The sequence below is a fragment of the Pseudophryne corroboree genome, chromosome 9 (assembly GCF_028390025.1).
Source record: "Pseudophryne corroboree isolate aPseCor3 chromosome 9, aPseCor3.hap2, whole genome shotgun sequence".
Lineage (NCBI taxonomy): Eukaryota > Metazoa > Chordata > Amphibia > Anura > Myobatrachidae > Pseudophryne > Pseudophryne corroboree.
In genome coordinates this window covers 31,059,742-31,087,134 of record NC_086452.1, presented here as the reverse complement: position 1 = coordinate 31,087,134, position 27,393 = coordinate 31,059,742, and the positions used below count along the sequence as shown (strand labels likewise).

Below are 27,393 nucleotides of genomic sequence, written 5' to 3'. Positions count from 1 at the left end.
TTGTGATTCTACAGCTGCTAACGCAGCATGGAATATTACACTGACTGTGAATTTAGAAATTGCACTTGATGTCCATACTCCCTACTAAAGCTGCTATTAATTTGAGCTATTGGAGGGTACAAATGTAGGGCCTGATTCTGAGTGGGAGACAATCGTGGCTGTCCTTGAGTATTTTGCTGTAGTTGTGTCAGTGACTGTTAAGCCCTTCCTTGGTGTACAGCTGTGCGTCTGCATGTCCAGAAGCTTAGATGCCCACTCTCAGCGTCTATAGATGCTGTATTACCATCTGGTGCAATTTAGAAGCCGCCATTGGTCGCACCATAAAACTTACTCAACCGCATCATGTCTGTGACACTCCAATTAGACGCAACATCTACACCCGCTGTTACCTCCCAGTCACCATCCTGGAGAGCCCCTCACAGTTCTGCTGGTGTGCACATGAATTTGTTCTGCGACTCAGCACGAACAAAATCGGGACGCAGGTGCGGTGGACTCATACAACTTAATGATTGATCCATTACACAGTTGAGGTGGATCCAACTAGTGCTATTATATGTGATATGGGGTTGGCTTTGAAATGCCGGTAGTCAGAAGACCGACCGTGGCATTCCGATGGTGAGAATCCCGACAGGGCTAGGTAAGTATACTTACCTTTCCTCAATGCCCCCCCTAACCCTCCCCCGCAGCCTAAACCTAATCCTCCACCCCCGCAGCCTAACCCTAACCTTCCCCGGAGGTGCCTAAACCTAACCCCACCTCCCTGCAGCCCAACCCTCCCAGGGAGGGCCTAACCCTACCTCTCTGCAGCCTAAACCTAACCCTCCCCGGAGGTGCCTAAACCTAACCCTCCCTCCCCCGCAGCCTAACCCTAACCCTCCCCGGAGGTGCCTAAATCTAACCGTCCCTCCCCTGCATCTTAACCCTTCCCGGGAGTGCCTAACCCCACCTCCCCGCAGCCTAACCCTAACCCTTTCCGGGAGTGCCTAACCCCACCTCCCCGCAGCCTAACCCTAACCCTTCCCGGGAGTGCCTAACCCCACCTCCCCGCAGCCTAACCCTAACCCTTCCCGGGAGTGCCTAACCCCACCTCCCCGCAGCCTAACCCTAACCCTTCCCGGGAGTGCCTAACCCCACCTCCCCGCAGCCTAACCCTAACCCTCCCTTTGTCAGAGCCTAACCAAAACTCTTCCCCCGCAGCGTAATCCTAACTACCCTCCCTTCCACTCCTTAACTGGCCGCAGTCCTGGCAATCACTCATTTGGGATCTCAGCTGTCGGGATTCCGGCGCCGGGATTGTGATCCTTGTTGCATGCCGACGCCGGCATTTCGAGTAGTGTCGCGATTGCAGCGTTGGTATTTCAACTGACGGGATCCTTACCTCCAAGATCTTGACCGGATCCCATAATATCTGTTTTGTGCTGTGTTATCCTATTCTTTTTATGTCTTTTTTTTATATATGTGGTTTATTTAATAATCTAGAATATAAAATATATGGGAGTCCGAATCGTTATAGCATTTAGTCACGTGTAAAATTGCTCCTTTATTGGTTACAATATACAGTAAATGGGTTTTCCTTACAACTTTAAATGTTTGTCAGCGTACCAGTCTACAGGTAGCGGTAGTATAAATAATATTGTGTGACATCTGGGCTCTATGGGGGTCATTCTGATGTGATCGCACACTGCCGTTCATCGCAGCGCAGTGATCAGGTCAGAAGTGCACATGCACAGGCGCCGCAGTGCGCCGGCGCATGCCAGACAGCCGACGGCTGTCGTAGCCCAGTGATCGCCTCTGCCTGATTGACATGCAGAGGCGGATGCTGGGCGGCAGAGGGTTTTGTGTGCGCGGTCTGGCCAATGCAGGTGTGGCCGGACCGTGTGGGGGCGGGCCGCAGCGGCTGCGTGACGTCACATGCAGCCGCTGCAACCATCACAACGACAGGATCTGCGCTGGCCGGGAGTTACTCTTCAAATGCAAAAGCTTCGCCGCTGTGTGATGCTTTTGTACTTGTGCGGTGAAGCCTGACATGTCAGTTGGATGATCGCAGCTGTGCTAAATTTAGCACAGCTACGATCAACTCTGAATCACCCCCCTATGGAGGTCATTCCGAGTTGTTCGCTCGTTGCCGATTTTCGCAACGGAGCGATTAAGGCAAAAATGCGCATGCGCATGGTACGCAGTGCGCATGCGCTAAGTAATTTAGCACAAAACTTAGTAGATTTACTCACGTCTGAACGAAGAATTTTCATTGTTGAAGTGATCGGAGTGTGATTGATAGGAAGTGGGTGTTTCTGGGCAGAAACTGACCGTTTTCTGGGAGTGTGCAGAAAAACGCAGGCGTGCCAGGATAAAACGCAGGAGTGTCTGGAGAAACAGGGGAGTGGCTGGCCGAACGCAGGGCGTGTTTGTGACGTCAAACCAGGAACGAAACGGGCTGAGCTGATCGCAGTGTATGAGTAAGTCTGGAGCTACTCAGAAACTGCTAAGAATTTTCTATTCGCAATTCTGCTAATCTTTCATTCGCAATTCTGCTAAGCTAAGATACACTCCCAGAGGGCGGCGGCCTAGCGTGTGCAATGCTGCTAAAAGCAGCTAGCGAGCGAACAACTCGGAATGACCCCCAATGTACATTATCACACAGGACCCAGAGAAACTATTTCTCCATAAGAAAACATGGTGTCTGACTAATAGAGAAAACTGACGCCGCGCTTTATTACTATACGGTATATAGTACAGAGTGTCTTGGTAGATGTGTGGCATTAACCATTGACTTTGACAGCTGTTTACACGAGGCCGACGTTACCACATCACAACGGTATGACAGCTGCTTGATGGCCAAGGCACAGCAGTGAGGGATAGTTGTTACCTAGCACCATAAAACCTAGTTACTCCATCCTATTATTGTATAATAACAATCATTGGACAATATCGATGCTGGTTCGGTGTACTGGTCGCGTAACATGTCAGAGCGCAATAAAGACACATATAATCTGCACAGCTGTCCTGGAACATCTGCCGCCGCTCGATAGTCTACGCGATAATGTGGGCACTCTGCAGCCGATGATTGATGATTGCAGTTATACTTTGGCAGAAGATAATGGCAGAATCCCAGCTCTCCAAGACTTTGACCAACATCACTACACATTCGTTTACGACACGTCGGCTCTGCGGCTTGTGCGGTCTATTGATGTACGTTGGCTGAAAGTAACTAAAGCCATATTGTGCCAGAGCGTTACCCGGTTCAGCCTGAGCTTATGCTGGAATCCTTCAGTGGCTTGAAAATGTGAATTTACTGATTAAACTAAATACCAGAGATCGCGTGTAGGGGAATGTTCAACTTTCTGTGTTTTCAACTATTGCTGTAGCTGTGACAATGTATTCAGAGGATAAAGAAGATCAAGGAACCATCATCGATATCCCATCTTATTGGTGTCGCCAGATGGAACTGGTAAAACACGTGACTATGACTGCACTTAGCTGCTCCTTACCTCTGGAACTCTCTCCCTCTCCCTATCAGACTCTCCATCTCTCTACAAAACTTCAAGCGGGTTCTCAAGACCTAATTCTTTTTCAAAACCTTCCTTTATGTGCTTTTCCTTCCCTTACATATAATACTATCATCAACTCCATACTCCCAACAACAGTACCTAACCCTTGTTTAATGCCATCCTGAGTGGAATGACCATAACGCTTACAAATCATGTTATACAATGTTTTGAACTGTAAGTTCTTGTCTCATTTGTTTATTACTCTGTTAGGCGCTGCAGAACCCTTTTGCACCATTTACATAAGAATAATAGAAGGCTCTGAACAATCCCTGGAATATGGAGTACCCCAAACAGACTTCCACCCTTTACGTCACCCTGTATTTTGAGGGCACTCAATAAAGATCATGCAGTGACTAGGTTATTTAATGTACTAAGGTACAGAATCACATTTATCCCTTGTCGTCCTTATTAAAACCCCCGTCATCCAACCATAACGACACTGCTATCTGCACTGAAATGCCAGCTGCCAAGAGTTGCTTTAATACAGGCAGCTGATGCTGCTGGGGGAGGGTGCAAAGTACCAGGTCCTGGGCTTCTGTAGGTGCTCCGGGAGTCCAGGGAAGGTGTAACCACGCCTGGCGATGCCTCAACCCTTCCCATCACTGCGCACCATAGGAAACTACACATAACGGGAGCAGTGGTCACAATACCCAGAACCTGGGCACACCCGATGTTTCAGCAACCTTATGCCAAGTGTTTTATTGGCATCTTATGTATCATGTGTTCTCCGCACCTCTCAGATTGTATGCTCATTTTGGCAGGGCCATCAGGACCTTCTGTTTAATGTCATTGTCTCCTGATCTCCTCAATGTCTTCTGATCTCTCAATGTTTCCTTATTTCTTATTAATGTGTACTGATTCCCTCAATGTATCCTGATCACATCAGTGTCTCCTGATCCCCTCAATGTATCCTGATCCCCTCAATGTCTTCTGATCTCTTCAGTGTGTTGTGTTCCCCTCATTGTATCCTTATCCCCTTATTGTGTTCTGCCCCCTCAATGTACCCTGATCCCCTCAGTGTCTCCTGATCCCCTCAATGTATCCTGATCCCCTCAATGTATCCTGATCCCCTCAGTGTCTCCTGATCCCCTCAATGTATCCTGATCCCCTCAATGTACCCTCATCCCCTCAGTGTCTCCTGATCCCCTCAATGTATCCTGATCCCCTCAATGTACCCTGATCCCCTCAGTGTCTCCTGATCCCCTCAATGTATCCTGATCCCCTCAATGTATCCTGATCCCCTCAGTGTCTCCTGATCCCCTCAATGTATCCTGATCCCCTAAATGTATCCTGATCCCCTCAGTGTCTCCTGATCCCCTCAATGTATCCTGATCTCCTCAATGTCTTCTGATCTCTTCAGTGTGTCGTGTTCCCCTCATTGTATCCTTATCCCCTTATTGTGTTCTGCCCCCTCAATGTACCCTGATCCCCTCAGTGTCTCCTGATCCCCTCAATGTATCCTGATCCCCTCAATGTACCCTGATCCCCTCAGTGTCTCCTGATCCCCTCAATGTATCCTGATCCCCTCAGTGTCTCCTGATCCCCTCAATGTATCCTGATCCCCTAAATGTATCCTGATCCCCTCAATGTATCCTGATCCCCTCAGTGTCTCCTGATCCCCTCAATGTATCCTGATCCCCTCAATGTCTTCTGATCCCTTCAGTGTCGTGTTCCCCTCATTGTATCCTTATCCCCTTATTGTGTTCTGCCCCCTCAATGTATCCCGAGCCCCTCAATGTCTCCCTTTTCTCTTAATGTGTTCTGATGCCCTCAATGTATCCTGATGTCCTCAATGTACCCTGATCCCCTCAGTGTCTCCTGATCCCCTCAATGTATCCTGATCCCCTCAGTGTCTCCTAATCCCCTCAATGTCTCCTTATCCTGTCAGTGTCTCCTAATCCCCTCAATGTCTCCTTATCCTGTCAGTGTCTCCTGATCCCCTCAATGTCTCCTTATCCTGTCAGTGTCTCCTGATCCCCTCAATGTCTCCTGATCCCCTCAATGTCTCCTTATCCTGTCAGTGTCTCCTGATCCCCTCAATGTCTCCTGAATCCCTCAATGTCTCCTGAATCCCTCAATGTCTCCTGATTCCATCAATGTCTCCTGAATCCCTCAATGTCTCCTGATTCCACCAATGTGTCCTGATTCCCTCAATGTCTCCTTATTCCCTAAATGTATCCTGATCCCCTCAATGTATCCCAATCCACTCAATGTATCCCGATCTCCTTTATGTCTCCTGATTCCCTCAATGAATCCTGATCCCCTCAATGTCTCCTGATTCCCTCAATGTATCCTCATCCCATCAATGTGTCCTGATCCCCCCAATGTGTTCTGATCCCCTCAATGTGTCCTGATCCCCAATGTGTTCTTTTCCCCTCAATGTATCCTCATCCCCTCAATGTGTCCTAATCCTCTCAATGTGTTCTGATCCCCTCAATGTGTTCTGATTCCCTCAATGTGTTCTGATTCCCTCAATGTCTCCTGATCCCCTCAATGTGTCCTAATCCTCTCAATGTGTTCTGATCCCCTCAATGTGTTCTGATCCCCTCAATGTGTTCTGATCCCCTCAATGTATCCTCATCCCCTCAATGTCTCCTGATCTCCTCAATGTACAGCACTATGTAAGATGTCAGCGCTAAGTTAAAAAAGCATAATAATAATATTGTGGTCATCCTAATGCATAATCAGTCCAGGCAGCATTCAGAGTTTAGGAGCCCATTTGTGTTTTTTCTTGTTCCTAATAATAATAATAATAATAATAATAAAACAGGCAATTTGACTACAGGATTGTTGATGCAGAAATATTTTGTGTTATTTTCCAGAATACCTACATGGAATATGCATCAGGACACATTGTTTCTGATACTCACCAAATGTAACAAACCTGCACTAGAGATTGGACACCTGCAATTTTAGTACAGTATTACCCCCAAACAAAGACTGTGAAGCATACAGTACCATGATGTGATCGTGAACTCTTTAATACACCATTTTGGAGTCCTATAATAATAATTGTCTTTGTTTTCCATTACCTTACACCACAAAGAATGTGGCATTGTCTCTGTGTTGGCCGTGTCTGTGTTGGCCAAGAATGTCACAGTAGTGAAGTTATTTTTTATGTATTACTGTTTACTGCTGGTCTAGAAAATCATCAGCCAAGAGTCTCTGCATTGAGGGGAGCAGGTAGATACAGTATCTCAGAACATTCCTCTTTTCTCACAGATTCTAATTGTCTCCTACTTAGGATAGTTCTTGGGGGAAAAAAACATCTTTACCTTTAGAGTTACTTAGCTCATTGAGGTCACAACATGTGAATGGTAGCTCTGCATTTTAAGTGCTATATGTTGATGTCCACCTGAATCTCCAGTTTGGAGACATCTCCAAGATCATTGTTAGTATATATACTTTGGTGTAATTTCTCTTGTTGATATTACATTGAACATCTGGCGCTCAATATCTGCTGGTTATTGAGTCCATTTGCTGAACCACTGGATCTGAGCCACTTAGCACCATTTGGTCAGACGTTTGCGATGCTGATCAGGTCATTTGACATCTAGGATGAATGACCAGATTATAAACTACAGCCATCCCTGTCTGCTTCCTCCTGGTCGTACAATGGCCTGGGATATGCACCTATGGAGGTCATTGGATACCCAGATTTTTTGTTATATCTGGACGGATTTTGAGCAAGACATCCCTGTGTGGAACAATGCATTATGAAGTGTTGGGTCCAGTAAGTCAAAAAGTCCAAGCTGTCCAACCAGATTTGGCTGTGAACGGCCATCTTTAGAAGAGGAGGATGAGGATATGGGCTTTTGATGCAAATGTTTGTTTGCAGGGATCTCATTGTTTCTGGACATTCACTGACGTTAGGTGATCTGCATCTCTTGTAGAATGGAGAACCTCAGGATGTGTAAAGATCCTGCACCGTACCAGGGAAACTCCACCGTGCAGGAGATGCTTGCCCCGGTGAAGAAGAGACCGGAAGAAGAGTGTAAGTTTGCCTGATCACTATTATATAATGTACTGGCAATGGGTGCTCTTTGTTAAAAGGATATTTTATCCAATAATAAATGTAAGAAAAAAAAATGGTTTCTGTTTTTTCATTTATTTATTTATTGCTTCATTGTGATTTGATTGATAACAATAGTTTTAAAATGGCTTCTAATTACATTTTTAGTATTTTTTTTAATAAAATTAAGGTTTAGCGTTCCATAGACATTTTTCCCTAAATTACTGGATCTGTGCTTGTTTCAGCCACCCAAGTAAATTAATTAAATAAAAATAAATGTAAATAATTAAATAAATAAATGTATTTCCTATTGTTTCCTAAACTAATTGTACAGTACACTGAAAGTGAACACAGATCCACTAAGGTGGTGTTCAGTACAGGTTGAGTATCCCATATCCAAATATTCCGAAATACGGAATATTCCGAAATATGGAATTTTTTGAGTGAGACAGATATTGTGAAACCTTTGTTTTCTGATGGTTCAATGTACACAAACTTTGCTTAATACACAAAGTTATAAAAAATATTGTATTAAATGACCTTCAGGCTGTGTGTATATGAAACATAAATGTATTTTGTGTATGTACACAAACTTTGTTTAATGCACAAACTTATTAAAAATGTTGGCTAAAATTACCTTCAGGCTGTGTATATAAGGTGTATTTAAAATAAAACATAATTGCATTCTCTGCTTAGACCTGGGTCCCATCGCCATGATATCTCATTACGGTATGCAATTATTTCAAAATATGGAAAAATCCAAGATCCAAAATACCTCTGGTCCAAAGTATTTTGGATATGTGATACTCAACCTGCATTTGCTTTTAGTCCCTTATTGTCTGTCTTGTTCTAAGTCATTTAAACTTCTGTAATTTTGGGCAAACATGCTTTTGTGATGCTAATGTGTTAGAAATGTATTAAATCTAAATTATTAGTAGAAAAAAAAACATAGTTCACAACAAATAGCTAAAACAACAGTGATCGTGTATTTCACACTTGAGATACATTATCCTACGCGTTTCATGTGCATTTTTAATGTGGGATCTTTCAAAATAATGCATGGTAATGTTGCGCGGCAACCAATTTTTATTTGAACTACACTTTTCTTGACAAGTACTGTAAATAATTATTTCAGAGGTGGTATAGTCGATTGAAGTCAGTCTAGATGCATATATAAACCTGCTTTATAATCTGAATCCTATAGTAATTGACTCTTTCCTAAGGGTTCTTTGGTCAGTGTTATTATATTACTAATGAAGGTAAATTAATATAGACTTCATTGGATACGAGTGATAATCATTTATCTGTTTTCATAATTGGCATTGTATATTTTTTTAAATTCAAGTCGCGTTCAAATGAATTTCTTGGATGGAATTCCTACATCAATTCTGATGTGACCAGATGGCCCAATTCGAAGCTCTCCTTTGTCAAAAGGGCGGATATAACACAGATACAGAATATGCCAAGAGTTATAGTTAAACTTTCTTTTGGTTTTGTTCTTGTAACTATTAATCATTATGCGTACTTGCATTTATATTGGGTTGTTTAGTAGTCAATTATTCATAATAAATATATATATATATATATATATATATATATTTATTTTTACAAACATTATCATGGAAAATAAATTAAAAAGAATATCCCCCTTAATTTCATTCCATATTAAGGTTTTCAGTGGTCAATAACTGGGACGAGTCATGATAAAATTGTAATGGTCTGGGATATATGCGCATTTGCAAGGAGAATGTATTGTGTTATTCACATCGCAGCTGTATCCAAAGTCACTTATAGTGCCCTGGGCAGTGGGCACTTGGGATTAGTATTTTGTTGCAAAGGAATTGGTAATAAAGTTGCAGGTTAAGCACAACGATGCATGGCGCTATGCGTGGTGGGCATCACCTATAATGCTCTTCAGCAAGGGTGTAGGTGCAGGGGGTGCGGCTGCTATGGGGCCCGGACGCCTCCAGGCCCCGGCCCTCCCGCAGCACTCAGTTCTACTGCCTGTAGCTTCTTCTCTCAGTCTCACCTCCTCCCACGCACTTGCGTTGTTGAGAGACAGAGTGGGAACGGATTAAGGTGGGGCTGTAACACATAGTCACATAGACACTATATGCAGGGCTGCCATCAGGGGGGTGCTGGGGGCACTGCTGTCCCGGGTCCAGCCTCTCTGACAGAGAAGAGAGGGCCTGGGCTGCTCATGCCGCCGTCCGTCTCCGTACATCCACCGCCATCCGCATCGCTCTATTGAAAATGTACCTTTCAAGATGGCCGCCACATTAGAGGAGAAAGTATTAAAAGATACTAGAGGAGGCTCCTCCAGTATCTTTAATATCTGTAGCCGAGTCTCCCAGAACCAGCCACACCCCCGTAACCCCCCACAGCCGTTCTTCACAGTGGGCGGTCTGGGGAGGCCAATGACGCGATTCGCACTGAAGCGCATCATCGTAGTCCCGCCCTCGCTACTCGATAATAAGGGCATCGAAGAGTGGGGGCGGGGCCGCGATGAAGCAAACGCACATCCATGCCCCGTACCGCACCCTGTAATGCCGACCAGGCTGCCCCATGCGGGGGCAAGCCTGCATCCTTGCTTTGTAGTGTTTTGGGAATATAAACGTTAATTTAGAATGTGTGCTTGTTGCAAAGTATTTTAATCTTGTTTTAATGTCTGTCAGTGTTTCCTCGTAGCTGATATTACACTGTCCGTTTCCCCCCGTGGCTGATATTACATTGTCAGTGATTTCCCGTGGCTGATATTACACTGCCCGTGTTTCCCCGTGGCTGATATTACACTGCCCGTGTTTCCCCGTGGCTGATATTACACTGCCCGTGTTTCCCCGTGGCTGATATTACACTGCCCATGTTTCCCTGTGGCTGATATTACACTGCCCGTGTTTCCCCGTGGCTGATATTACACTGCCCGTGTTTCCCCGTGGCTGATATTACACTGCCCGTGTTTCCCCGTGGCTGATTTTACACTGCCCGTGTTTCCCCGTGGCTGATATTACACTGCCCATGTTTCCCCGTGGCTGATATTACACTGTCCGTTTTTCCCTGTAGCTGACATTACATTGTCAGTGTTTCCCCGTGGCTGATATTACACTGCCCGTGTTTCCCCATGCTGATATTACATTGTCAGTGTTTCCCCGTAGCTAATACTACATTGTCCGTGTTTCCCCGTGGCTGATATTACACTGTCAGTGTTTCCCCGTGGCTGATATTACACTGTCCGTGTTTCCCCGTGGATGATATTACACTGCCCGTGTTTCCCCGTGGCTGATATTACATTGTCTGTGTTTCCCCGTGGCTGATATTAACTTGTCCGTGTTTCCACGTGGCTGATATTACATTGTCCGTGTTTCCCTGTGGCTGATATTACATTGTCATTGTTTCCCCGTGGCTGATATTACATTGTCTGTGTTTCCCTGGCTGATTTTACACTGTCTGTGTTTCCCCGTGGCTGATATTACACTGTCTGTGTTTCACCGTGGCTGATATTACACTGTCTATGTTTCCCCGTGGCTAATATTACATTGTCTGTGTTTCACCGTGGCTGATATTACACTGTCTATGTTTCCCCGTGGCTGATATTACATTGTCTAATATTACATTGTCCGTGTTTCCCTGTGGCTGATATTACACTGTCTGTGTTTCCCCATGGCTGATATTACACTGTCTGTGTTTCACCGTGGCTGATACTACACTGTCTATGTTTCCCCGTGGCTGATATTACATTGTCCGTGTTTCCCCGTGGCTGATATTATACTGTCTGTGTTTCCCCGTGGCTGATATTACATTGTCCCTCATTAACCTTAAAATCTCCTGCAATCTAATCTGAGTTATCAGCTGCGGACAGCACAAATTGCGCACTGCTGACCGTTTACTCCCCATGTGTAGCATTTAGAAGCAGGTCAGAATTTTCCTGCGGTATCTGGCGCTGCATACTGTACCATGCTGTACCCCAGAGCCAGTTGATACCTTTCCAAAATACATAATTGATGCTCTGTATCTCCAGGCAAACAGAGACCTTGTAAGTTTTCCAACTGGCAGAAAGTCAAAGGAACAGGTGAAAAAGTTCATTTAAGTCCTGCAGAGTTGCTGTCTGTCTGGAAGGGTCTATTCTGTGACTGGCTGGAATAACAGACCACGAGGACACCGTAAGGCTCATTTTCTATCAGCAGATTTAAATGAATAGCTTGTACTAAGCCACAGCAACCGGACGCTAGCTTTCACTGAGGCTCTATTGCAGCTTGGCACCAAAGTGACAGCCGCAGTGACTATGTTCTCAGGGTTACAGGGAACGTACGTGGACTGTGAGACAAGACAGCAGTTTCTACTCTGGTACAAACTTCTTACCATCTGGTGGGGAAAGTTGGGCCATTTGGGACATAAAATGTTGAATACAAATTAAGCGCATGATTGCACACATATGCAAAAACGGCGTTTAATTTTGCAGGACAAAATGCACTTTAATCTGATACAGCGGCGTATCTGTAATGGGCGCAGGTTACATAGAATTTGACGGCGGGTAAGATCCGCTTTGCCCATCTAGTCTGCCCCTTTTATAACCTTTTCATAACCTCAACTCTAAATTGTATTCTTAGTTCTTTGGGGGCTATTCAGACCTGGTCGCAGGTGGCTGAAAATTGCAAACGGACGATTTTTGTCTGTTTGCGCATGCGCATCAGGTGCAATGTGCATGCGCAACCTATCATAACGCGATCGCATCCCAGAAGGATACGATCGCATTATGATTGACAGACAGTGGGTGTGGTGATGCAGCGTTGGTGGGGAGTGGCGCAGCAAACGTAGGCGTGTCATGACCATTTTGGGGTGGTTGGAAACATGGTGGCGGTTCACCTGCATGTGCAGCCTGGCTGCGGGTACAGGGGTTGTCCTCTATTTCAATTCCTGCAATGCGATCGCTATACATGCGGGGTGGCCTTGCCCTGTGCTGGGGGGCCCCAGCATGCGATTTGACCCTATGAATAACCCCCTTTGTAATGGATATTAATATGCCTAGCCCGAGCGTGTTTACGTGTTTCATTTGCTCCACAGTCTTACCCTCTACCACCTCTGCTGGGAGGCTATTCAACTTGTCCACTACCCTTTCTGTGGGTGTTATATTGAAGGTCGACAATGTCTAGATGTCTAGGTCGACCACTATTGGTTGACAGTAACTAGGTCAACAGGGATTCTAGGTCGACATGTCAAAAGGTCGACATGAGTTTTTAAATATTTTTTTGGTGTCGTTTTCGCCGTACAGTGACCGGGAACCCCAATTAGTGCACCGCGTCCCCTCTCATGGCTCGCCATTCTTCGGGCAAGGTACCTCACTGCGCTCAGCACAGGTTACCGTCCCCAATCGTAGTCCACGTGGATCGTAAAGTTGAAAAAAAAGGGTGAAAAACTCACCTGTCGACCTAGAACATGTCGACCTAGAGACCCTGCCGATCTAGTTACTGTCGACCAATAGTGGTCGACCAAGACACTGTCGACTTACATCTTTTCGACGTAGAGACTGGATACCCCTTTCTGTGAAGTCATTTTGCCTCAAGTTTCCCCTGAACCTCCCCCCTCCAGTCTCAGTGCATGCCCGCGTGTTCTATTACTTCTCTTCCTTTGAAGAATGTTTCCCTCCTGTTCCCTGGTAAAACCCTTGATATATGTGACAGTCTCTATCATGTCCCCCCTTTCCAGTGGTGGAACAAGCAAGCGGTGGGCCCAGGTGCGACAAAATGCTTTGCCCCCCCCCCCCCCCCCCCCCATCCCATCCAAGTCCACCCCATGGGCAGTGCGCGCCGTAGGTGCGCGCAAAAATACATAGTGGCGTGGCTTCGTGGGGAAGGGGTGTGTCCACAAAATAATACCAATTCATAAAACGGTGCACAGTAGTCTCCATTCTTCAAATTACGCCGTACAGTAGCACCACTACACCAGGTAGAGACCCTTTTACACCTTACAGCGAACAGATTCCCCTTTTTACACATAACGGCAGACAGCGTGCCCTTTTTACACATAACGGCAGACAGCGTGCACTTTTTACACACAACGGCAGACAGCGTGCCCTCGTTACACATAGCGGCAGACAGCGTGCACTTTTTACACATTACGGCAGACAGCGTCCCCATTTTACACATTACAGCAGACAGCATACACTTTTTACACATAACGGCAGACAGCGTGCACTTTTTACACACAACGGCAGACAGCGTGCCCTCGTTACACATAGCGGCAGACAGCGTGCACTTTTTACACATTACGGCAGACAGCGTCCCCATTTTACACATTACAGCAGACAGCATACACTTTTTACACATAATGGCAGACAGCGTGCCCTCGTTACACATAGCGGCAGACAGCAACCCCTTTTTACACATTACGGCAGACAGCATACACTTTTTACACATAATGGCAGACAGCGTGCCCTCGTCACACATAGCGGCAGACAGCGTGCCCTCGTTACACATAGCGGCAGACAGCGTGCACTTTTTACACATAACGGCAGACAGCATCCCCATTTTACACATTACGGCAGACAGCATACACTTTTTACACATAACGGCAGACAGCGTGCCCTTTTTACACATTACGGCAGGCAGATTCTACCTTTTTACACATAGCGGCAGGCAGATTCCCCATTTTTACATTGCGGCAGGCAGATTCCCCCTTTTTACACATTGCGGCAGGCAGTCCCAAGAAAGAAAGAAAGAAAGAAAGAAAGAAAGAAAGAAAGAAAGAAAGAAAGAAAGAAAGAAAGAAAGAAAGAAAGAAAGAAAGAAAGAAAAATTATACTTACCCTCTCTGTTGGCTCAGGCTCCTTGTGCAGCTTCCCGGGCAGTAGAGAAGAAGGAGGAGGGAGGAGGAGAAGGGAGCCGCAGCAGCGCTGTGTTATTGGTGGAGGCGCTGCTGCTGCTGCCCCTCTGCTTCACTGTAGGCTGTTCTCAGAGACAGCCTATAGTGAAGCAGAGGAGCAGCAGCAGCAGCTCCTCCACCAGTAACAAAGCGCTGCTGCGGCTCCCTCCTTCACCTCCGTCCTCCACCTTACCCCGTACCGCTGCAGTGCGCGCCGCTCCTCTCCTCTCTCTCCAGGCGGCTGTGCGCTGCGGGCAGCGGTTGCCCGCAGCACACAGCGGCATGTAATGAGTCAGTTTGACTCATTACATGCTTGGGCCCCTGAACAGAGACGGGCCCCAGTGCAACGCACTGCTTGCACTGCCGGTAGTTCCGCCTCTGCCCCTTTCCCTTCTCTGCTCCAAGCTATACATGTTAAGATCTTTTAGTCTTTCCGGGTATGCTTTGTGATGTAGGCCATGCACCATTTAAGACTCTTGCGACCCCATAGAAACACAGAAACAGAGAATTTGATGGAACATAAGAACCACATGGCCCATCTGTGGTAGGGATCAGGTCTTGTCCTGTACATTTAATGTGTCACAATTTGAATTTTACTTCTGCACTAGATTTCTTGACTGATATAATGATGATGTAAATTATTAAATTAGTAAATCAACAATATTATGGGGTGGTGTGGGTGCCATGGCCCAGCCAATATCACTGTGGCCCGCCACTAAAGAAAGTCATGATTACCCGGATTTGTCAAGCAGGTGGTGTGCCGATATGACACAAATTAGCCTGTGACGTTGGTGGGAGCGACAAGCTGGGCAATAATTCCGGGACACTTATCTACCCCTCCACGGGTCTGGGAAAGCCATGCAAGATTTAGGAGTCTCCCCAGGCATTCCAGGAGAGTAGCCAAGTATGCTCTGCGGCAAGCTATAGAAAGAGTATTTACCATTTGTTCTTTATTTGCTTCTTCAGGCTGTTATTAATGAATTATAATTCTGCATCTGATCATGTGACTACTATGGAAACAACAGTCACATCGCACATGATTTGGTGAGCAGAGAGTCTTTGGAATGTACGCATGATCTCTGTTTGCTCTGTGTACTATAAATTCTTCTCAAATGGAAATAATGCCTTATTAGAAGGAAAAAGGAAAAATAACATGTATGTGGGGTTGCCACTTTCACAAAGCATTTTCTACCTCAATAATTTACAATAATTCATTGTATTATTATTATTATTATTATTATTATTATTATTTACAATTTCTTTTTTTGTTTCACTCTCTGTAAGTGAAGCAGTGCAGAACTGGATTCCGAACAACTATTCACTGTTCAAAATAGACCAGGTCATACACATTTTACCATCAATGATTACAAAGGTGGAAAAGCGTTATTCTCTGTGTCCTTGTGCTATGTTGTGTATAGTTAATGAAGACTCATTTTATTTTCTGACTCTAGATGGAGTGGTAAGTTATGTGAAGAAGAACTAGTAGGCAGTAGAGAAGGAAGAGGGAGTTTTGGGTAGAGGAAGAGAGTTAATAAAAATAAGGAGGCACGGGTAAGTTGAACAAAAACAGAAAGAGGCTCTATCCTAGATGTATCACCAATTCACCATATACATCCGAGAAAGGGATATACATTAAAAAAAAATGTGAATAGAACCCTATTAGCGCTCACCGATACAATATACAATAATACAGTATTAAATACAATCAACAGTCTTTCAGATCCAATATACCGTTAGGTTCATCCACAGCTGTGATACGTCCGTAGTTGTATAAATAAAATATAGCCTAATTTACAAAACTTTATAGTCTATGGAGATAATTTAATTTCCTGTAAAGAATAATTGATCTCAATTTTCTGCCCATACCTGTATTATAGGATTTCCGAGAAGGGACTTCTATCATCTCCCTTTACTTACCTGTTTTCTGCTCCAGTGATTGCTAATGCACCAGAAAACCGTTCTCGTACTTCAGTAGTTTGTCAAATGTATCCAACAGTTGGCAAATCACAGGAATCATGGAAGATTCAGCCATAAGACAAACCTAGTTGAGAAAGTTCATGGTTGTCAAAATACTGAGCATTCACTATGACTCTGTTGTGTAGTCCATCAAGCACGGTTGACTTATGTGTTGCAATTATGAATGCGGTTCTAAAAAACAGGTTGAATTGTTAATGGACTGACCCCAAAAAAAATCACAAAAATGATGCAACTGAGTTGAAGGCATCAAATCAGCTTGGTCGATCGGAAGTTGCTCAACTGAGGAACTTATCTATGGGGGGTAATTCAGTGTTGATCGCAGCAGCAAATTTGTTAGCAGTTGGGCAAAACCATGTGCACTGCAGGGGGGGCAGATATAACATGTGCAGAGAGAGTTAGATTTGGGTGGGGTGTGTTCAAACTGAAATCTAAATTGCAGTGTAAAAATAAAGCAGACAGGATTTACCCTGTACAGAAATAAAATAACCCACCCAAATCTAACTCTCTCTGCACATGTTACATCTGCCTCCCCTGCAGTGCACATGGTTTTGCCCAATTGCTAACTAAATTCCTGCTGCAATCAACTTGGAATTACCCCCAATGTTCCTTGTTTTTCACTGCATTTGACCATTATGGCCCTGTCTTGGCTTAATCTGTTATGTTTCGGGTTGTGCCCTGTTTCTGTCTCCCCTTTGGAGCACCGATGTAACTTCTTTAACAGTCAAGAATATAGTGATTAGCTCTTAGGGGGTAATTCGGAGTTGATTGCAACAGCAAATTTGTTAGCAGTTGGGCAAAACCATGTGCACTACAGGTGGGGAAGATGTAACATGTGCAGAGAGAGTTAGATTTGGGTGGGTTATTTTGTTTCTGTGCAGGTAAATACAGGCTGCTTTATTTTAACACTGCAATTTAGATTTCAGTTTGAACACACCCCACCCAAATCACATGGTTTTGCAACTGCTAACAAATTTGCTGCTGCGATCAACCCTGAATTACCCCCTTAGTTAAGTGTTTTTCTAGGGGGATGTATCAAGCCATGGAGAGAGATAAACAAAGTGGAGAGAGATAAAGTACCAACCGATCAGCTCCTAACTGCCATGTTACAGGCTGTGTTTAAAAAATGTACAGTTAGGAGATGATTGCTTGGTACTTTATTTCCCTGTACTTGTATCTCTCTCCAAGCGTTGATAAATTTCCCCTATGTATCCCAATACCTAAAGAGTAAGCTCTACAGGGAAGGTGCATCCTCTAATATGTTTTTTTTTTTTTTTTAAGTTAACAACATTATTATTTAAGTTGTCTTCTGCAATGCGCAGGTATTTGGGGCACTAAAGAGATGCATTAGGCATAGATTAGATTACCGTCAGCCAATGGCTGTATATTCAGATAAAGAGATCTCTATAATATTATATTATAACTTATTGTCTCACTCTCTACAGTTCAGGGCTCATCAGCTCCTTCACATTCACATCCACTCCAGTGTAAGGGTCTGGAAGTCCTGTACAGCCTACGCCAGAGGTTCCCAAACTGTGTGCCGTGGCTCCCTGGGGTGCCTCGGGACACTTGCAGGGGTGCCCTGGATTGGTGGTCCAGGACCAATTCAAATTATTCATGGTCAATATAATAGGCAAAACCAGTGCTGGTGGCTGCCAGTCATAAAATATGTGGCCAAACAGAAGCAAATCTTGTCCCTCACCACACAACTGACCCTAAGGATGACATATAAACGCGATCTACTTAATGTAATATTTCTTTCTAAATTTCTGAATAAGAAATTTTTGGCCTAGGGGTGCTGTGAAAAAAATTCTGATATTCTAGGGCGCCGTGATTCAAAAAAGTTTGGAAACCACTGGCCTACGCTGTAACTGGAACCCTTTGTTCTTCAAGTGGTATTTTGTTTTTAAATCCCCTGGCCAAATTTACTTCCTCGTTGAGCAGGTTCTTAAGCACTTATGTTTTGTTTTGTTTTGTTTTGTTTTGTTGTTTGCCCTTATTGTTTAACGTGGGACAAAAATATTTGCCTGAAACAGTTGGCATCTTGTTTTTCATTTTCCATGTAGCACGGTGATTGGTTGCATCATCCATATATCAGTTTATTTCATATTCTAAAAATTGTCGATATGTAAATATTTGTTTTAAGCAGTTGTCATTTTGTTGTGTCCTTTTATATAGCATGGTGATAAGTTGCACCATCGTTATACCTGTTTGTTTTTTAAATGAATGTTTTCTAAAGAGTTCTTTTATTTTAGAAGGTTTTGCCTTATTTCAAGCAAATAATTGAATGCAACAGCTTATCAATCAATATTTGTTAAAGTTGTGATGAGGTGTATTATAGAATCTAGGGGGAAGGAACTGGACTGATGCTGGATGTTTGTAGGCATAGGGGCAAATTCAGTTGTGGGCAGGAAATGGAAAAAAAACTGCGGCGTTGGGGTTTTCCCGCAACCGCAGGGTTTTGCTATTCAGTTAGGGGACAGAAAATGGGACGCCGTGATTTCTTTTCTCGCACCCCTAGAGACCCCTAGAGCTAGTTTAATTTTTCATAAAATTGTAAATTTTAGGAAAAATCACCGGGATATGGCCCAAATACTTAAACTCCACAGAAGTAGGTGACAATGTCTATTTTCACCTACTTTTTGGGAAATTATGGGGCCCTTTAATAGACCCCTTATAGTTTGAGTTTGATGTTTATTAGGTGCCATTTAACCCATTCGATGGTATGCACGGTAATCTTTTGGGGTAGCCAGCAGTGACAGCACTGGCTACCCCAGAAGATTTCCGTGCATACTACCTGCTGATTCCCTGGAGACAGCCGTGTAGCATGCACGGCACCCAGGAATCAGCATACTCCATTATGGAGCTTAGCCCACCCTCCCGGACTCCTATTGGCTGGAGGGAGGGCTTAGTTTTATAATGGCTTATTCTGATTCTCGGGCATCGCAAGGCAGCCGGGAATCAGCGCTGGGGCTGGCAATCCCAGCGTTCGATGACCTCGCCCTGCCCCGTCACTTGTCCCCCCTGCACCTTCCCCCCCTCTCGCACGCCAATTTAAAAACACCCCCGCAGCCATGTGCGCTGCAGGTGGGGCCGATGTAATATGTGCAGAGAGAGTTAAATTTGGGTGGGATGTGTTCAAACTAAAATCTAAATTGCAGTGTAACAATAAAGCAGCCAGTATTTACCCTGCACAGAAACAAAATAACCCACCCACATCTAACTCTCTCTGCACATGTTACATATGCCCCCGCTGCAGTGCACATGGTTTTGCCCATTATTTAACAAATTTGCTGCTGCGATCAGGTCTGAATTAAGCCCACAGACTTAGGGGGTGATTCAGAGCTGATTGCTGCTGTGCATTTTCGCACAGTGGGCGATTAACAATAGACTGCGCATGTGTATGCACCGCCATGCGCACGCTCAGCGGCAACAACAGGCATCGCCAGACAGCGACAGGATGGTGAGAAAATTTTGATTGCACGGGTGTTCTCAAGGTAATTGACATGAAGCGGCCATTTGTGGGTGGTAACTGACCATTTTCTGGGAGTGTCATGGAAAACGCAGGTGTGCCCAAGCTTTTTCTGGGAGGATGTGTGACGTCAGCTCCGGGCCCGATCCGCCTGTCCTCATCACACTGTAGCAGTAAGTCCTGGGCTGCGCACACACTGCACACAGTGGAAAAATCTTTCAATGGTGAGTGAGGTGCGAACGGATTTGTAGCCGTTCGCTGTCTGAAGGTTTTTTTGCAGCTCGGCGTACACATGCAATTGCACACTTGCACGGCGAATATACACTCCCCTTGGGCGGCGATTATCTGAATGCAGCACAACAAATTTAGCAGCCCAACGATCAGGACTGAATCCTCCCCTTAATGGTCTCAGCGTACCATGCGATGGTAGAGCGGGGAGTAGGAGGGGGAGGACTTTACAGTGCACAAAGCAGATTAAAATCAGGCAGGGGGTGTTCTACAGTTCACTACACCATGTGTCATGTCACTGTGGTTGTCATAGAATTGCAGATCTTCTACAGCAACCTGAAGAAACAAATCAAAGCAAAAACAAAGACACAAATAACAAAGCTTGTACTTCTATTCTCCCCACTGTGATTTTTGCTTTACAAAAAAAAGCAATACATTTTCCATGGGATTGCTGCATTAAACTATGATAATGAATAAGCATACTGACACTAGGAACTGACAGCAAAAGACGGTAACAGTGTAGACAGCCATGACCATAATATGCTCAGTGACTTAGCGTGGTAATAAAACAATTTGGCATGCGTAAACATCTTATCCTAAAACAATCCCTTGCTTTCTGCTTCTGCACAGTATATTTTATTGTCTAATAAGATCACATGTGATAAATATGAAGCCACCAAATATCCCTGGATGGTGATACAATGTCGTCGCTTTGAATGTTGCAAACATAATCATTCACACAACTAAATGGCCTGGATATGTGTCTTTTACTATATAGCGGCAAAATACGTGCTGCGCTTCCAGTGGGTTTTATGCATCAACCAGCAGCTCCCCGGCTCCTCGGAGTCTTGCGCTAAGTCAGACAGACCCATTTGCAGAGTGCTGTGCTATACATCAAAGCGTGGCAAAATTACATAGCAAATGATTTTGTCACTAGGGGATACATTAATGACGGAATTCTTAAAAGCCAACAATCTGTAACCTACATTGGGCTATGCAAATGTCAGATCACAGATGGCTGTACTTCGTTCTCTCTGCCATCAACAATCCATTAGAATTAACACTTTGATTACAGGCAGCAGAGGGATTTAGGAAGCACTTTGGAGGTCTCTGAGCAAACTATTTATTTTACATCTTCATCATCATAATTATCATCATCATCATCGTCGTTTTTTGGTAAGGTGCCACACTTTCCAGAACACTGGACAGAACATATGAATACGAATCAAACATAGAAGCAGCTACAGGTAACATGTAAGGTGGAATGTTTGTCCGCAGGCAGCATTCAATTGATAGCTCCGTTCGGGCGCGAATGGCCGCCGGTGTCTGCATTTCACTTCGCACTCCCTGGGGGTGGCGAGCTGAAATGTGCGAAAAAGTGACCCGTATGGACGCCCAAATGGCACTTTTTGTGATCGTGCCCAGCACTTTAGCCGGATTTAGCTGCTTTATGCGGATAAACCCCACCTTTATGGGCGCAATAAGCACAAAAAACAAACAAACAAATTAATTGCACCCTACGATCTCCCGTCAGTTTAGATGGGATATCGAGGGCGCAAAACAATTGAATATCGCCCATAGAAAAGTAAAAAACTCACATGTAAAAGTACAACATAGGAAAATAGCGATAACACAGATCAAAGTTAGACACAAAAACATTGCCAAGTACTGTCAAGGTAGACAAGGGTCATCGTGTGGAGAGGACCTTAGGGGCTCAGGAGTTCTTACAGTCTAGAGGGAGGGGCAAAGAAAAGAAGGTGGGAGCAAATAGACATGAGTGGTTGTGGTAGGAGCAGCAGGATGACAGTAGATCTGGGGAGAGGTAGAGAGAGGGAGAGGTAGGGTGTTAGAGAGGTAGGTTTTCAAAGAGTACATGAAAGATTGGAGGTTGATTGAGAATTTGGCTGGGTGAGGTAGGGAGTTCCGTAGGTGGGGAGCAGCACTAGAGAAGTCAGGCAAGAGTGCGAGGTGTTAGGAGAGGAGTAAGTTAGAGGAAGAATGGAGCGATTAATCTTGGATGACATGTGAAGAGGAGAAGTTCATGAAAAGGCTTGGATTGAATCCAGGGGGTTATGGGGAGACAAGGAAGGCAAATTGGCGTAGCGGATCAGGACACAGGCGAGGAAGATCAGCCTTCAGGACTGACTGTAGGTGGGAAAGTCAGGACAGCGGAAGGTCAGCTGGGAGGAGCAGGTTAGACCAGTCAAGACGAGATATAATGAGCATGTGTGAAACAGGGTTATGGTTATGGCCTGGGTGAGAAAGGGGCACATTTTGTCAATGTTTAGAAGGAGGTGTTTAGGAGACTGTGAGAAGGAGTGGATATGTGGAGTGAAGCCGAGGGTTGAGTTGATTATGAGGGTGATGTATGAAGCCTTCTAAAGACAAACTCCACACAGAATTTGGTGGTCATCGAAGCCAAGAGCTCAGTGCTGTGGGTGATCATTACTAACCACTATGCCAACCGCGCTGTACACTTGCTCTACAGCGTCATCCCTCTTAGATATTGCAGAGCATCTAATCACAGGGTGAGCAAGTCAACCAGTTTCATAATGGCAAATATTTTTGTGATTGACACAATGGGGGTCATTCCGAGTTGATCGTAGCTGTGCTAAATTTAGCACAGCTACAATCAGGCACTCAGACATGCGGGGGGACGCCCAGCACGGGGCTAGTCCGCCCCGCATGTCAGTGCCGCCCCAACCCGATCGCTGCGATAAACTGCAGCGACCGATCGGGTCGGAATGACCCCCAATACCCATAAATGTTTCGTTTGCATGAAAGATAAACTTTAGATGTCGGAGTTAGAAGCATATTTCCAGAATGCCATTTCCACCCCGCATCCCCCTTACTGTAAGCACTTGCATGTTAATGCATTTGTTAAAATGAATAAGCAATTTACCACTGGAGTCGAATCCACAATCATACCTTTAATTGGAATCTGCAGTGTATGGAAGCCACAGGCAGTCTGACAGAGTGTGGAGTTAATTCTGTTGAAAGAACAATGGAATAGAGTTTTCTGTCAGGTGTGGAGAAATGTTTTTTTGTTATATATGAATACGTTTATTTATAGCGTGCCGCCGGGTATACAGCACTTTACAAGTGTTTCAGAATACTTCGGAGGGGGTATTATATAATACACGGAGACAAAGTACTATTTTCAAGTGTGCATAGATTTTATGCACTGTATTTGGTGATAAATGACTGTGGGACCTATTTATGAAGCCATATTCATGCAGGAACAGCTATTTCTACATGATTGAGGCACCTTTTAAGTATCGGGCTAATTAACCAAAGGCTAAGCACTAGAGGTGGTAACACTGTGGGAAAAGTGGTGGGTGCACAGAAGACATCTCTTAGGCAAAAGCAAGGGGGGTTCCGGTTGCCTGGAAACCCCCCTCTTCTTGGCCAGCGGCTCAGATAATGACAATAGCAATAGTATATTATAAGTTTACTACAGCTGCCGCCACAACATGCAGTTTAGGGTACAGAGCAGAGCTGCTGCACGTGCCCACTGGTAACAGCTTCCTCTACCAAGTTAGCTGTGTGTGTGGATCTGATCTTAATCAGTGCACAGGACCAGAGTCAGGAAGAAGAGACAGGTGCCTTACCATGAGGTGGGAGAATGTGTGCTTATAATGTGCAGTTCTGTCGCTACTGGTTCTATTATGTTTGTTTGTTTATTATGGGATGTTTAACCTTTTCCTGACCAATTATTTTATTTATATTAGTTAAATATGTTTGATACAGCCTATACTATAGACCATCTCTAGTGTTAAATATAAATACTGTATTCCATACAGTGCCCAGTGTACAATGTGTACATTAATGGGGTCGGTATTAGATATATACATACATACATATATATATATATATATATATATATATACACACTCTGCTCAAAAAAATAAAGGGAACACTAAAATAACACATCCTAGATCTGAATGAATGAAATATTCTTATTAAATACTTTGTTCTTTACATAGTTGAATGTGCTGACAACAAAATCACCCAAAAATTATCAATGGAAATCACATTTATTAACCCATGGAGGTCTGGATTTGGAGTCACCCTCAAAATTAAAGTGGAAAAACACACTACAGGCTGATCCAACTTTGATGTAATGTCCTTAAAACAAGTCAAAATGAGGCTCAGTAGTGTGTGTGGCCTCCACGTGCCTGTATGACCTCCCCACAACGCCTCAGCATGCTCCTGATGAGGTGGCGGATGGTCTCCTGAGGGATCTCCTCCCAGACCTGGACTAAAGCATCCGCCAACTCCTGGACAGTCTGTGGTGCAACGTGGCATTGGTGGATGCAGCGAGACATGATGTCCCAGATGTGCTCAATTGGATTCAGGTCTTGGAACGGGCAGGCCAGTTCACATCAATCAATGCCTTCGTCTTGCAGGAAATGCTGACACACTCCAGCCACATGAGGTCTAGCATTGTCTTGCATTAGTAGAAACCCAGGGCCAACCGCACCAGCATATGGTCTCACAAGGGGTCTGAGGATCTCATCTCGGTACCTAATGGCAGTCAGGCTACCTCTGGCGAGCACATGGAGGGCTGTGCGGCCCCCCAAAGAAATGCCACCCCACACCATTACTCACCCACTGCCAAACCGGTCATGCTGGAGGATGTTGCAGGCAGCAGAACGTTCTCCTTGGTGTCTCCAGACTCTGTCACGTCTGTCACATGTGCTCAGTGAGAACCTGCTTTCATCTGTGAAGCGCACAGGGCGCCAGTGGCGAATTTGCCAATCTTGGTGTTCTCTGGCAAATGCCAAACGTCCTGTGCGGTGTTGGGCTGTAAGCACAACCCCCACCTGTGGACGTCGGGCCCTCATACCACCCTCATGGAGTCTGTTTCTGATCGTTTGAGTAGACACATGCACATTTGTGGCTTGCTGGAGGTCATTTTGCAGGGCTCTGGCAGTGCTCCTCCTGTTCCTCCTTGCACAATGGCGGAGGTAGCGGTCCTGCTGCTGGGTTGTTGGCCTCCTCCACATCTCCTGATGTACTGGCCTGTCTCCTGGTAGCGCCTCCATGCTCTGGACACTACGCTGACAGACACAGCAAACCTTCTTGCCACAGCTCGCATTGATGTGCCATCCTGGATGAGCTGCACTACCTGAGCCACTTGTGTGGGTTGTAGACTCCGTCTCATGCTACCACTAGAGTGAAAGCACCGCCAGCTTTCAAAAGTGACCAAAACATCAGCCAGAAAGCATAGGAGCTGAGAAGTGGTCTGTGGTCACCACCTGCAGAACAACTCCTTTATTGGGGGTGTCTTGCTAATTGCCTATAATTTCCACCTGTTGTCTATTCCATTTGCACAACAGCATGTGAAATTGATTGTCAATCAGTGCTGCTTCCTAAGTGGACAGTTTGATTTCACAGAAGTGTGATTGACTTGGAGTTATATTGTGTTATTTAAGTGTTCCCTTTATTTTTTTGAGCAGTGTATATATATATATATATATATATATATATATATATACACACACACACACACACACACACACACACAATACTGTGCAAAATTTTAGACAGGTATGGAAAAAATGCAGCAAAGTAAGAATACTTTCAAAAGTAGAAGAGTTAATAGTTATTTTTATCAACTAGCTGTTCTATCCGTTGTTCGCACGGGAGTTTCTGATTTTCACGGTTGTAAATATAAATGAGAGGTAAAAATTTGGTAAACCAATGTAAATTTGAGGCTTCTTAATGTAAGTAAATACTAATCCATGGTTCTTGGCGTTACCCGAGGAGCACCCGTAGCAGATAAAGTAAAAAGTGACAGGACTATTTTTGTAGTTTATTAAATTCTACACACTGGAGGTGCAATCCAAATTTTAATTGTCCGTTTGGGCGTTACCGTTCACGCAATGCAAGCCACACATCGGTAATTACGTAATTATGTCAACCCCTTTTTCATCCCCTTAGGGGAGGTTTATTAAAATTCTGATTACGTCGTTTTCCTATTTTCCACATGAAGAATAACTATGTTACATTTCAGCTTCCTAACGTATCGGGAAGTGAGAGAATTAGTAATGAGTGAGTGAGTGAGTGAGTGAGTGAGTGAGTGAGTCAATGAGTGAGTCAGTGAGTGAATAAAGGAGTGAGTGAGTGAGTGAGTGAGTCAATGAGTCAGTGAGTGAGCGAGTGAGTAAATAAAGGAGTAAGTGAGTGAGTGAGTGAGTGAGGGAGGGCTTTCGCATTTATATATATATATATAGACTGACGAAATACAAAGTGAATGAACAGAAGAGAAATCTAAATTAAATCAATATTTGATGTGACCGCCCTTTGCCTTCAAAACAGCATCAATTCTTCTAGGTACACTTGCACACAGTATTTGAAGGAACTCGGCAGGAAGGTTGTTCCAAACATCTTGGAGAACTAACCACAGATCATCTGTGGATCTAGGCTTGCTCACATCCTTCTGTCTCTTCATGTAATCCCAGACAGACTAAATGATGTTGAGATCAGGGCTCTGTGGCGGCCATATCATCACTTCCAGGACTCCTTGTTCTTCTTTACGCTGTAGATAGTTCTTAATGACATTGGCTGTATGTTTGAGGTCGTTAAGTAATAAAACATGGGTGCAGTGTGGGCCGCTCTGGACCCAGGGGCCTGTGTGCACCTTACACACTGCACCCGTTATACAAACGCCAATGTCCCATTCAATGTCCAGGAACACCCAGTACATTTATTAAATAATTCTGCATATGTAAAATACAAATATCCATGACCTACCTAACGTGATGAGTTATTGTGTGTACATTTGGTATTAACACTGGTATTGGCAATAATCAGCATATAGCAGATGATAAGACCTAACTTCCATTCTGTTCTACCACATATTCCCATCCTGTGATTTTTCATCCATGTTTTTTTACCCACTAATAACGTCGTCTTGTAGCTGGAAACGCTGCAGCACCAGACATAAATTATAGCTAATTCTAATTAAATCAAAACATATATCGCATCCACAGAATTCCCCTGGGTTGTTGTGTTGCATTAATTGGCATCTGGCTGTGATATATACGCTGGTCTTTCATGGAATATTATCAGAACAAGACTAGGATGTAAAAAAGATGCAATAATTCTGCTCTTGGTCTGCACATCTTAAATTGCAAGCACCTAAAGCTATTTATGAATAGTAACTAGCAGTGAGCCCTGTGCAGCGACACATACTGTAGCATCTCTTATCCCCGTTTTATGTTTAGAGCTTTTCCCTAGATGAGAAAATGACGATTAATTACTGATGCATCAATTAGATTAAAGGTTTTGCAGACTGT

General features: G+C 44.5%; 1 protein-coding gene across 6 annotated transcripts in view; it reads left to right on the top strand.

Moving 5' to 3' along the window:
- LRRC7 (leucine rich repeat containing 7) overlaps positions 1–27,393 on the top strand; it is a 630,524-nt gene that overhangs the window by 203,886 nt on the left and 399,245 nt on the right. For 5 of the 6 annotated variants that reach the window (XM_063939106.1, XM_063939105.1, XM_063939109.1 and 2 more), the window contains exon 2: positions 7,442–7,542. The exons of the other annotated variant lie outside the window; for it this stretch is intronic. In XM_063939106.1, coding sequence (XP_063795176.1) covers positions 7,443–7,542 — 100 coding nt within the window. In that variant the 5' untranslated portion in view covers position 7,442. The remainder of the gene's footprint in view (positions 1–7,441; positions 7,543–27,393) is intronic. 6 annotated transcript variants of the gene reach the window in all.